The sequence below is a fragment of the Chlorocebus sabaeus genome, chromosome 20 (assembly GCF_047675955.1).
Source record: "Chlorocebus sabaeus isolate Y175 chromosome 20, mChlSab1.0.hap1, whole genome shotgun sequence".
Lineage (NCBI taxonomy): Eukaryota > Metazoa > Chordata > Mammalia > Primates > Cercopithecidae > Chlorocebus > Chlorocebus sabaeus.
In genome coordinates, this window is record NC_132923.1 from 10935042 (window position 1) to 10948871 (window position 13830).

A 13830-nucleotide genomic window follows, 5' to 3' on the forward strand; every position below is an offset into this window, starting at 1 on the left:
AGCCAGGCGTCTGCCAAATGCTTTTTATGAATTATGTCTTTAAATCTTCACAATAATCCTATAGAGTACTAATATCACCTTCATTTACAATGAGTAAACTGAGGCATTGAGAGGCAAAGCAACTTGTCCCAGCTCACACCATATGTAGGTGGTGGGGCCAGCATTTAATCCTGAGTCAGGAACCTGCCTCCATCCTGTGTGCTCCTCCTTCCCACACATAAGATGTATTACGTAGGAAAGGACAAAGGAAGATCAAAAACAGAGCTGAACATGCAAGGAAAGACCTAGCAGCAGACGTGCTCTAAAGGAAACAGCTGAGGTTGATTATGGAGCCTCCAGGGGGATTTTTCATCTTGTCCAGGTTGACTTCAAAGATGCCTCAGTTACTGAGAAACATTAATGGGATCATCGAGGCCTTCAGGCGCTACGCAAGGACGGAGGGCAGCTGCACAGCGCTCACCCGCGGGGAGCTGAAAAGACTCTTGGAGCAAGAGTTTGCCGATGTGATTGTGGTACGGTGTGCTGAACTGGGTGGAGAAGGGACATAGCAGGAAAGTGAAACCTCGTTTGCCTGCAGAGGCCTTGCCTGGGGAATTTGAGGAGGCAGCAGATAAACCCAGGCCTGCCAGGACAGATGGCAACTGTGCAGGCAGAAAAAAAGGTGAAAGAACCAGAGATGGTCATGGGAGTTGGCAAGTCCTGGCTCTTTAGATTAAAACCTTGGTTTTAATTAACTCTAACTTAAAGACAAGGTAAAGGGGCTCTAAAAGAACAACTCAGAGAGGAGCATAGCCTTGGAATATTTCAAAATGAAAATAATTGCTGCTTTCTGCTGCCTCTTAAATTTGATATCATAAATATTTCCCACGTCTATCTGAAATGTAATCATCCATCCATAGGCATTCATTAGAAGCATAGCTCTGGGCTTGCACAAAGCAATTACTCAAAAATATTAGCAGACTGATCACATGAGAAACGAAATTTTGAAGAGCAGGTTGTTAAAAGCTAGGGGGAGACTTCGGGGCCCCACCCCTCCTGACAAACCGGAATCAAGGCCTGACGCACTTTCCTGTCTTTGGTTTGCATCTAAAGCAACTGGGATGATGATGGCCTTGGGGACAAGGATGTATGGGCACAGAAGTATGCTGCGTCCACATGCTCAGGGCAGCCCTTTAGGCCCACTGCATCCCTCCCTCTTTATCGTGGGAAAACATCTGGGCCTCAATGAGGAGAGCACAGAATTCCCATGGGGCTGTGTTCCCAACCTGCTGCTCTTTGTGCTGGGACTGCTGAAGAGACTAAGGCCTCAGTGCCAGGGGCAGCTCAGACAGTCAACCTGAGAGCCCAAAAAGTGGCATTGTGAATTCAATAATTTATTAACTCTTCAATAAACCTTTATCTAATTTTCCTGCAGCGCAGAAATTGTGCCAAAAAGTGGCTACAAAACAAAAAACGCTCCCTACACTTGAGGGAGAGAGACAGGACTAAAAAAATAAAAAATAAAGGCAACTAAGTCTTGCTGCTGCTCTAGCCATACGTGTGAGGAGTGTGAGGTCTGTGGCAGGGGAAGCTGGCAGCAGCGTGGAAGGGGCCTGCCCACGTCCTCCTCAGGGGAGGGATGCTGACTCCACCTCATCTTCTCCTCAGAAACCCCACGATCCAGCCACTGTGGACGAGGTCCTGCGTCTGCTGGATGAAGACCACACAGGGACTGTGGAATTTAAGGAATTCCTGGTCTTGGTGTTTAAAGTCGCCCAGGCCTGTTTCAAGACACTGAGCGAGAGTCCTGAGGGAGCCTGCAGCTCTCAAGAGTCTGGAAGCCTCCATTCTGGGGCCTGGCAGGAGCTGAGTGAAGGACAGAGAAGTGGCACTGAAGTGGGAAGGGCAGGGAAAGGGCAGCATTATGAGGGGAGCAGCCATAGACAGAGCGAGCAGCCTTCCAGAGGGCAGAGCAGGCCTGGGCCTCAGACCCAGGGTCAGGCCACTGGCTCTGCATGGGTCAGCAGCTATGACAGGCAAGCTGAGTCCCAGAGCCAGGAGAGAACAAATCCACAGATACAACGCTCTGGGCACACAGAGCAGACCCAGAGAGCTGGAGAAGGCAAGAGGCATCAGACCACAGAGATGAGGCCAGAGAGACAGCCACAGACCAGGGAACAGGACAGAGCCCACCAGACCAGTGAGACTGTGACTGGATCTGGAACTCAGACCCAGGCAGGTGCCACCCAGACTGTGGAGCAGGACAGCAGCCACCAGACAGGAAGAACCAGCACCCAGACACAGGAGGCCACCAATGACCAGAACAGAGGAACTGAGATCCATGGTCAAGGCAGGAGCCAGACCAGCCAGGCTATGACAGGAGGACATGCTCAGGCACAGGCAGGATCACACACCCAGACACCCACCCAGACTGTGGAGCAGGATAGCAGCCACCAGACAGGAAGCACCAGCACCCAGACACAGGGGTCCACCAATGGCCAGAACAGTGAGACTGAGATCCACGGTCAAGGCAGGAGCCAGACCAGCCAGGCTGTGACAGGACATGCTCAGATACAGGCAGGGACACACACCCAGACACCCACCCAGACCGTGGAGCAGGACAGCGGCCACCAGACAGAAAGCACCAGCACCCAGACACAGGGGTCCACCAATGACCAGAACAGAGGGACTGAGATCCACGGTCAAGGCAGGAGCCAGATCAGCCAGGCTGTGACAGGAGAACATGCTCAGACACAGGCAGGGACACACACCCAGACTGTGGAGCAGGATAGAAGCCAAACTGTAAGCCACGGAGGGGCTGGAGAACAGGGACAGACCCAGACGCAGCCAGGTAGTGGTCAAAAATGGATACAAGTGAGCAACCCTGAGGCAAGAGAGACAGTACCAGGAGGACAGGCCCAGACTGGGGCAAGCACTGAGTCAGGAAGGCAGGAGTGGAGCAGCACTCACCCAAGGCACAATGTGACAGAAGGGCAGGGAGACATACAGCCCACTGTGGTTGGTGAAGAATGGGTTGATGACCACTCAAGGGAGACAGCAATCTTCAGGCTGGACCAGGGCAACTTGCATACCAGTGTTTCCTCAGCACAGGGCCAGGATGCAGCCCAGCCAGAAGAGAAGCGAGGCATCACAGCTAGGGAGCTGTATTCCTACTTGAGAAGCAACAAGCCATGACTCCCCCGACTCCAATGTCCAGTACTGGAAGAAGACAGCTGAAGAGAGTTTGGCTTGTCCTGCATGGCCAGCCCAGTGGGCGCATCCCTGGACATCAACTCTTTATTACGCAGCTTCCCTTTTAGGTCTTTCTCAATGAGATCATTTCTGCAAGGAGCTTTCTACCCTAAACTCCTCTCTTACCTGCTTTGCAGTACAGACCCTCTCAGGAGCAGGAAGACGCAGAGCAAGTCACCCCTTTGTACTGAATTGTCCTCATCTTGTGGGGGTTTCAGGACTATTTTTATCTCTGACATCTGTCTATTGCCCAATCTACCCTAATGCATCAATAAAACCTTACGCAACTGGCCTCTGTGTCTCATTCAATCACCTTCTGTTGACATTACAGGCCAAGGGCTGTAGAGTTATGAGATGATGAACTGGACATAGTCCCTACCTTTGAAGAGCAACTAGTTGAGAAGATATTATATGAGATTCCTGCTATATATCATATTTAATACTTGGCAGAGATGGACCAGCTAAGGTTTCATAGAAAAGGTACTTTCTTTATGATGGCCCTGAAAGGACAATTAGTATTAGATAGGCAAAATTCTTCTTGGTCTTTCACTACCTCTAATTCTATAGTGTTAAACCTCTATTTACCTGTAAGGTCACACAGGAAAGCTGATTTAAGATTACCAAGAAATGGAAGAAGGTTCCCAGTGACTGTGAAGGGAAAGAGCGAGAAGGCTCATGTTACCAGGTACTAAGCCAGGGGCCAGAATTTTGTGCTTCCCTTCCTACCTCCCCATCATTGTCAGCTCTGACCTCTCATGCTGTCTCACCCACCGGACATAAACCATGTCATGGGGTAGAGACTATCCATTCTGGTTTATTATAAGAGTGACCAGAAGAACAGTTTTTACAATAAAGATTTATAGGGCCAGGCACAGTGGTTCACGCCTGTAATCCCAGCACTTTGGGAGACCAAGGTGGGCGGATCACCTGAGGCCAGAAGTTCAAGACCAGCCTGGCCAACATGGTGAAACCCTGTCTCTACTAAAAATACAAAAATTAGCCAAGCGTGGTGGTGGGTGCCTATAGTCCTAGCTACTCAGGAGGCTGAGGCAGGAGAATCTCCTGAACCCCAGAGGTGGAGGTTGTAGTGAGCCGAGATCGCACCACTGCACTCCAGCCTGGGCAACAGAGCAAGACTCCATCTCAAAAAAAAAAGATGTATGAACCTAACCCTACAGATGCTGGTTCTAAAGTTTGGAGCCAATTAATATTGTTTAGAAATTTACTGGGGGTCTTGTGCTTTTGTCAGTAGAGAAGACTAGATACTCTGAAAGATTTCCCAAGACAAAATAACTAGATCCTGCGTAAAGCATTTTTTCCACTGCGTTATTGGTTTACAGGAGGTAAGGGAAATCGCTAAGGAAAAAACAAAATGTGGAATAAACAACAGCCAAACAAAAACAAAATGTAGGCTAAATAACAACCTCCAAAGACGTCCACGACCTAATCTCGGAAACCTGTGAATATGTCACCTTATATGGCAAAATGGGACTTCACAGATGTGATTTAGTTAGAAATCTTGAGATGGGACAGGATGAGGTTATTCTGGATTATCTGGGTGAGTCCAATATAATCACAAGGTTCCTTACGAGAGTGAGATAAGAGGATCAAAGTCAATAAAAGGAAGTGTGGTGATGAAACCAGTGGCTGTGGCCATGTGCTATGAGCCAAAGAATATGTGGAGAATAGAATCTGGAAAAGGCAAGACATTTTCTTCTAGAGCCTTCAAAAGTAACATAGCTCTTCTGCCACCTCGATTTTAGACTCCTGACCTTCAGGGCTGTAAGACAATAAAATTTTTGTCATTTTAAGTCATTAAGTTTATGGTAAACTGTTACAGGAGTGATAGAAAACTAATATACCAAACAAAAATCTAGAGCTGGAGCCAGAGTAGTAAAGGGTAAATGTGTGAAAGGCAAGGTTGTTCTTCTGAGGACAAGTTGATTTTATATCGATTCACATTGGCTTGTAAGTACAAAGGCCAAAGAAAAACAGCAAAGAAAATGCAAAGACTCAGGGAATATTGCTCCCATAAGCCCGTTCTGGGAATCTACTAGAGAATCAGCACACATACATACACACTAAACCCTGAATCATAGAACTGTTTGGCATACAATCTGATGATGCACATTTAAATATATTTCACCGTAGAACTAAGACTACATAATATGGATAAAGGTGACAGAATAGCATTCCATGTTATATGTACTGAAAATTTAAATACAATACAGCTAACAAAAAAATGAAGGGTGAAAGAGAAAGCATACAGAAAGTAGAATGAGCTCCCTGATTGTCTTAATATAAGCATATGCTTACAAGGAAAAACTGGGAGTAAAAGGATATCACTTCACATTAAATACTGAGGAAAGAAGAAGGAAGGTAAAGTGAAAATTTCCAGAAAATTTCATTATTACTTAGAGTAGGAGGTGAATATGCCATTTATTAAAGCAAAGGGGGAATACAAAATACATATTACATAAAGATATACTATAAGATGACAACACAAATACGAACCTTCCTCAACACCAAAAGACATTCTAGAAAAAAGCAAATAACACAGACAACAGAGTGGATGATGTTATTTATGTAAAAGATATATATTTTCATAAATAGGACATAAAAGAGTGTGATAGACTGAGGTCAAACATATTTATAATAATAATGTCAAGAGCTTAACTCACTACCAGACGAACAAGTTGCATTATTAGCTCTATACAAGTCTATGGTCCTTACAGGAGGTATGCAAATCAAAGAGAGTCAGAAAACAATTTGTAAACGAGGTGGTTGAGTTAATATATATCAGGAAAATGCAGGTTAAAACAAAATTTAGAAATCAGTAGTCATAATGTTGATCCCAGATTAGATCAAAAAGCATTAAATAAGACTAAGAAGGATGCTTTAAAATGCCAAATGCTATAATTTCACAATGAAGATGTAATGGTTTTTAATATCTATGCATTCAATAATGTAGCACAACTCTGATGATGCAGAAACTATAAGAGATACAAGGAAAAACTTAAAGAAAATAACATAGTAATAACAGGGCACTTTAATCATTTCTCTCAGCTCAAGACAGTAAGTGTAGAGAAGAAACAGTGCATTCAATAAAATACAAAGAACTCTACAGACGTACAGTCCAGCAATGTATTAACCTAACAAGAAAAAACTCTACCTTCTACACGTGAAATATTCAATATCAGGTCACAAAGAAAACTTCAACGCATTACTCAAAACTAGAAATAGGCCCAGGTGTCGTGGCTCACGCCTGTAATCCCAGCACTTTGGGAGGCTGAGGCAGACAGATTGTTTGAGCTCAGGAGTTCAAGACCAGCCTGGGCAACATAATGAGATCCCATTTCAACAAAAAGAAAAATACAAAAATTAGCTGGGCATGGTGGCACATGCCTGTAGTCCCAGATACTCAGGAGGCTAAGGAAGGATGATCACTTGATCCCAGGAGGCAGAGGTTGCAGTGAGCTGAGATTGTGCCATTGCATTCCAGCCTAGATGACAGATGGAGACCCTGTCTCAATAATAATAATAATAATAATAATAATAATAGTAATAATAATTTATTTATTGCTTTTTCTTTTCTTTCTTTTCTTCCTTCCTTTCTTTCTTTCTCTCTCTCTCTTCCTTCCTTCCTTTCTCTCTTTCTTTCTTTCTTTCTCTCTCTCTCTTTCTGCCTCTCTCTTGCTCTCTCTCTTCTTCTCTCTCTCTCTTTCTTTTCTTTTTGAGACAGGGTCTCACTCTGTCACCCAGGCTGGAGTGCAGTGGCATGATCTCAGCTCACTGCTGCCTCCAGCTCCCAGGTTCAAGTAATTCTCCTGCCTCAGCCTCTCGAGTAGCTGGGATTACAGGCTCTTGCCACCACACCTGGCTAATTTGTATTTTTTGTAGAGGGGGGTTTTTGCCATGTTTCCCAGGCTGGTCTCAAACTCCTGAGCTCAAGTGATCCACCTTCCTGAGCCTCCCAAAGTGCTGGGATTACAGGCATGAACCATTGTCCCTGGTCACAAATAGCATTCTTAAAGGAACATGTAATAGTGATGGCTTTTGCCAAACCTGTGTTGTTGTTGTTGTCTTTGGAAATTAACAACATGTATGTAAACACACACACACATTGTTTTAAAACTCTTGAATAAAAGGAACTGAATATAAAATGAAATTGTAGAATTTTTGGAAAACGATAATTAAACTAGACATATAAGGATCTGTAGAACACAGCTACATGAATTCCCCATAAAAATTAATAAAAGTATAAGTTAACAACTAAAACAGAAAAGCAGTCAACAAGTAAATAAGTAAGTAAATGAATAAATAATCCCCCCCCTTTTTTTTTTTTTTTTTTTTTTTTTTAGGAATCAACGTGTAGAAAAACCAACCTAATTTTGAAAAGAGTGAAAAAGGTGGGGTAAGAAGGCACAAACACACAAAATAAGAATAGGCAAAAGATATAAACAGATAGTTCACAAAATATACAAATGATGCTTAAATATATGAAAAGATGCTAAAGTTGTTTGTAATACCAGAAGCATAAACCAAAAGTATACTGAGATATGATTCTCACTATCAGCTTGACAAAAATTTGCAAGTTTGAGAAGAGATGATGATGAGGCCGGGGAGAAGCAAGCATTTTCACACCTTCTGGTGGGAATGCAAAATGAGACAGCCTCAATGGAGAGGAATTTGGTACAATTCAGCAATACCACATGTGCCTGTTTTGTTCCTGCTGTTTCTTTGGTGTCTGAAGTAGTGCCTAGCATTCAATAATTATTTGTTAAAGGAATTGGATGTCCTAATCTTTCCTATCACCTACATAAATTAACATAATCCCTACACAGACATGTGACTATGGAAACATAAACATAATCAAGCTCATAGCAAATAACAAAATGGAGTTTCTTTAGTGTTGTCAAAAGTTATGCAGTTAGAAAGAAAGAGGTAGAGATAGAACTAAACCCAGGTCCTCGGACCGTCAACTCAGTGTCAAGTCAAACCTCACAGAGAAGAAAGGGCACCAGAGTGTATGAAGATCCATCCAAAGGGGCTGGGGAGGAAGCCATAGAAAGTGGTCCTTCTACTTCTCACCTCCAGCCTTAACAGGAAGTCTGGACATGAAAATATGGAGAAGACACCATCTCAGCATCCATGTTCCGAGGACCTTGCAGGAATAGGAAGGTTATGAGTGACCATTCCTTTCAACAGTTAGGGTTTGGCAAATGTGTCTATGACTCAGAAAGGATGTTCTCTCAAAGCAGTTCAGAGCCCAGAGGCCTAAGAGAGGGGCCCTAAATCCCTGTGACCATAAGGCACTCACATAACATTCAAGGCAACTAGGCGGCTCCATCTCAGGCCCACCCCCTCCGTCTCCTGTAGGGACTTACCGCCCATCCTTGACTTTTAAAGTTTGCACATAAAGGCTTCTTTCAAAAAATGTGCATGCTGTTTTAGAGACAAGAGGGAAAATTTGTGGAAATACAGAGACTTGATGGGAATGAAGTATGTTTACACTTTCTAAGACAGACTCTATTTTCTTCAAAGGATAGAGAAATCATCCTTCCAAATCATATCAAACACATTGAAATGTACACACAGACCACTTAAACACAATTTTTGCTGAAAATTTTTTGAAAAAAAATTTTATAGTGTTGTTTTTGGAATTAGGACATAAGTTGTACCTTTGCCTTATTTTAGCTATGACTTCTTTGCAGTTGCAAAGAAGATTTTTGCAGTTGCAAAGAAGTTGCAAAGCACATTTTTGAAAATATATATATATTAAAATTGCTTAACAGGTAAGAATTTTTTATTAATACTAAATTTAAAAATAAATGAGATTCACAAAGCTTTATATCTAGACATTTAAATTTAAATGTTTATAGATTTCCTTTGCACATTTATTTTGGATCTGACACACAGGTATACCTATGGAAAGACATCTATTTATTTTATTTTATTTTATTTTATTTTTGTAGATAAGAAAATCTTTTATTTTAAACCACGAATTGTCAGCAGGTGGTCATAACTATTCATGTTTTATTAAAATCACGTAAAACCTAGGTTCAAAAGCACCACTGATTATTGCTCTAGAAAAACTGCATGAAAAACTCAAATATGCACAGTAAAAACACCACAGTATACACAGCACTAAATTTTAAAGCAAGTGCGTGGAATGCTGAATCCATCTTACACCCAGCTTTCAATATTCAACTGATATTTATTTTACTTGAGGATGATGGAAATTTCCAAAAAGCATGATTATGAGAGGGTAAAATGTTGATCCTTACATATTTTTGCGTGCCAACTAGTAGAGTCCTAAAAAATTAACATTTAGAAAATAGTAGAAACAGTTTTTAAAAGTTGACCCAAGAGATACATAAAATTAATCCCAGTTTTTCATGGCAATTTATTCTCCCTGGTTAACTACAGATTCAGTTTTCTGTGCCTCTTCAGCTTTAGTTTCATCATTTTCAGATGGTGCAGTACCTTCCTTTCCAGCTTCCTGCTTTTCCTTTCTTCCCTTTAGCACCTCTGCTAACCTTTGCTCCAGGTTCTTTCTCAGCAGATGTTTTTCTTTGTTTGGGTGCAGGTTTTGGTGGAGGAGGTTTTACTGACCATCTGGGAGACCATCTTGTGGGCTCCTGTTTAGTTACTTTGGAGCCATCTTTGCTCTCTGTATTCTCTGAAGACTTTCTCTTCTGCATAGTGGCTATGTCAGCGCAGCAAAAAGTAAAGCAATGGGGTGGAACTGCTGGCGCTGCCTCTGGATGCTGCCTCTGCCACTGCAGCGGCTCACGCACAGGGCACAGCATAGTCCCTATCTATTTATGTTTGATTCAAATATTTTTGTTGGCTCTTGCAGAACTCATAAGTCCCAGTCACATTGGATTGGTTGTAGTGTGTAAAATGGCCCTGTCCTCAGGGACACTCAGGGCTGAAGCCTCACTTCAAAGGCCCAGAAAATCTCTTTCACCAGGTAACTTCCCAGTCTGCCTAGACAGCAAGTATACTGTGCTGCTGTCCCCTAGTGGCAGATACGACTAATACCTGTAAAGGAGCTCCGGCAGTAACTGTGATTCTGCTGGAATGGGAAGGAAGATGGCATCAGACGTAAGAACAGGCTCAGTGGTGTGGTCTTGGGCACAGCAGCACCCAGAGTAAGTAGCCCTGAACCCTCAGTATTGAAGCTACCAGTATTGAGAGCAGCCCCAGGCTGCTCTGAGCCATGGGGCTGAGTGTGTGTGTGTGTGTGTGTGTGTGTGTGTGTGTGTGTGTGTGTGTTTTTAAGGAGTGCCTTTCATGGAGCCACTCCTACTGGCAACTATCTTCCAAAAACTATGTATCTACATCATTTCCAGGGCCTTGGCACACTGTGTGAGGATGTCCTGATTATCCCACCTAGGAAAGCACATTTCTGGAGCAGTCCCTACAGAGAGGCAGGGAGGTCAGCATCCTGTGGCTCTCCCTCCTCAAGGCAGAAAGTGATGGTCTGTGCACTTCTCCTAGGAGCCCTGAGACCAAGGCTATAGTCTGCTGTTGTCCTGGTTACTCACAGAAGGCTGTGGATTCAACTCTCATGACTGATGTAGGCCACCACTCAGCTCTGTGTGGCATGTCCTCAGTGTTCCCCATTTATACACGAGCTACAAGTAATTAATAAATGATGGTTCCCCTGGCCACATCTTTAGAAAGTAAGCAGGGTTAGGGCTGGAATGAGCACATCCTATTCTTACCTACTTCCATTTAATGGAGGGAAAAAAACTAAGAAACTAAAGCAGCCAAATGGCTTTGCCCCTAAGGTCTGCATGAGTGGTGAGAGGCTTACAGATCCACAAGACCCAGTTCTTTTAGAGGGGATGAGGGTGAGGGTGTGGGCTTGTTGGAACAGACAAGGCTAAACTTTCAAGGCAGCATCACCTCCTATCCATCATGGGTGAAAGGTGCCTCTCGACCTTCTTTTCACAGCACTAAACACCCTCCAGGGGAGAGGCTCCCTGTTCCATGGTATTATCAGGTGGTTACGAGCCCATGGCTCTGGGTGAAATGCAGAGGAGACACTGGTTCCGGTTTATTTAGGGATTCTCTGGAAAAGAGCTGATACTACAAAGTGACAAAAAGAGGAATACTTTTTGGAGAGGTGTCCTGGGTGCCAACATAGTAACACACACTTTTGGAATTCTCTGGTCTTCTGTTTGGAAAAGAAAAGTAAATCAGTTAGGTAACCAGATAGCCAGGTGATGTTCCAGACCCATGACTTTTGTGTTTGTTTTGGATGTTTTCCTTTTATTTTTAGTTGACACATAATAATTGTATGTATTTATGGGGTATACAGTAATATTCTGATACATATATACAATATATAATGATCAAATTAGGGTAATTAGCATGTCCATCACCTCAAAAAATTGTCACTTATTTGTGTTGGGAACATTCAAAATTCTCTCTTCTAGCTTTTAGAATGTAGACAATAAATTGTCGTTGACTATATTCACCATTCAATGCTATAGAACAAGGGTGCCCAAGTCCATGCCCTGTTAGGAAACAGGCCACACAGCAGGAGATGAGCGGCTGGAGAGTGAGCATTACTGCCTGAGCTCCACCTCCTGTTGAACACTATTGTGAACTGCACATGCAAGGGATCTAGGTTGCATGACCCTTATGAGAAGCTAAGGCCTGATGATCTGAGGTGGAACAGTTTCATCCCAAAACCATCCCCTCAGCCCCTGGGGACCCTGGAAAAATTGTCTTCCACAAACCAGTCCCTGGAGCCAAAATGCTGGAGACAGCTGCTGTGGAACATTAGAATTCACTCCTCCTATCCAGTTGTAATTTTGTATCTGTTAAGCAACCTTTCCCAATCTTCCCCTCCCCTCTACTCTTTCCAGCCTCTAATGCCCCCAATTCTACTCTCTACTTCCATGGGATCCATTTATTTTTACCCCTACATGCGAATAAGAACATGTGGTCTTTATCTTTCTGTGCCTGACATTTCACTTAATGTAATGTCCTCCAGGCTCATCCATGTTGCTGTGAATGACGAGATTTCATTCTTTTTTAGGCTAAATAGTATTTCATTTTGTATATACACACATTGTCATTATCCATTCATTTGTTGATGGACATTTAGATTGATTCCATCTCTTGGCTACTGTGAATAGTGTTGCAATAAACAAGCAGTTGCAGGTATCCCTTTGATACACTGATTTCCTTCTCTTTAGATACATACCGGGTAGTGGAACTGCTGAATTATATGGTAGTTCTATTTTTAGTTTTTTGAGAAAAACTTCATACTGTTTTCCATAATGATTGTACTAATTTACATTCCCACCAACAGTGTATGAGAGTTCCCTTTTCTCCACATCCACACCAGCATGTGTTATTTTTTGTCTAATAGTCCTTTTAACCGGGGTAAAATGATATCTCATTGTGGTTTTGATTTTCATTTCCCTGATAACTAGTGATGTTGTGCATTTTTTCATATAGCTGTTAGCCATTTGTCTGTCTCCTTTTGAGGTATGTCTATGCAGATTCTTTCCCCACTTTTAATAGGATTATTTGTTTGTTGTTGAGTTCCTTGTATGCTTTGGATATTAGTCCCTTGTCAGTGAATAGTTTGCAAATATTTTCTCCCCTTCTACAGGTTGTCTCTTTACTCTTTTGCTTGCTTTGCTGTGGGGAAGCTTTTTCGTTTAATATAGTTCCATTTGCCTATTTTTGATTTAGTTGCTTGTGCTTTTGAAGTCTTAGTCATAAAATCTTTGCTCAGATCAATGTCCTGAAGTATTTTCCCTGTTTTGTTTCAGTAGTTCTATAGCTTTGAGTTTTATGTTTAAATCTTTAATCCAGTTTGAGTTGATTTTCATATATGGTAAAAGATAGGGGTCTAGTTTCAGTCTTCTGTAAATGGTTATCCAGGTTTCCCAGCACTATTTATGGAAGAGGGTGTCCTTTCCCTAGTGTATGTTCTTGGTAGCTTTGCTGAAAAATCAACTGGCTGTAAATATGTAAACTTATCTCTGAGTTCACTGTTCTGTTCCATTGGTCTATGTGCAACCCAAGGTTTTTCTCAGGCTTTGTATAATTTTGTACTGAGCAAGCAGGCACTCAATCAATGCATGTTTTTAAATTTCCTAAATAAAGAAATGCAAATCCTTTTTAAAGTAAGAAAAAAGAGCCATGAACCATCATATATTTATCACAGAGAAATCAAAAAAGACACAAGCAAAGAGATTAATATTTTTAAAAACCAATACCAGAAATAACCACTGTTATTTAATTCCTCTAGACCCTCTTCTATATGCAAATTACCATACAGACATCTATATGAAAGTGTATGTCTATATGTGCAAATTTATATGTAAATTATATCTATAAATTGTATATCTATATGCAAAACATACACTATGTATACCTTTTGCAAACTATATATGCATATACACCTATATACTATACAAATATGTATGGCTGTGGAATAGCTTCTACAGACTATTTTCAGTGATTTAGGGCAGCCCATGTTAGTAGAGTTTGGTGGTTAGGACTGTGTGCCTGGGAGCAAGTTTACCTAAGTTCAAACCTCGGCTGTGTACCTTAGACGAGATG

The 13830-nt window shown here is 42.2% G+C and overlaps 1 protein-coding gene and 1 pseudogene across 1 annotated transcript; one reads left to right on the forward strand and one right to left on the reverse strand.

The window, feature by feature from the left end:
• Window positions 1–361: 361 nt before the first annotated feature.
• On the forward strand, window positions 362–3462 carry CRNN (cornulin). The gene is made up of 2 exons (XM_007977138.3): window positions 362–512; window positions 1648–3462. The coding sequence occupies exons 1-2, from the start codon at window positions 375–377 to the stop codon at window positions 3172–3174; spliced, it is 1665 nt and encodes a 554-aa protein (XP_007975329.3). The 5' UTR covers window positions 362–374; the 3' UTR covers window positions 3175–3462.
• A 6115-nt stretch (window positions 3463–9577) lies between these two features.
• LOC119624223 (high mobility group nucleosome-binding domain-containing protein 3 pseudogene) lies at window positions 9578–9950 on the reverse strand (annotated as a pseudogene).
• Window positions 9951–13830: the final 3880 nt, after the last annotated feature.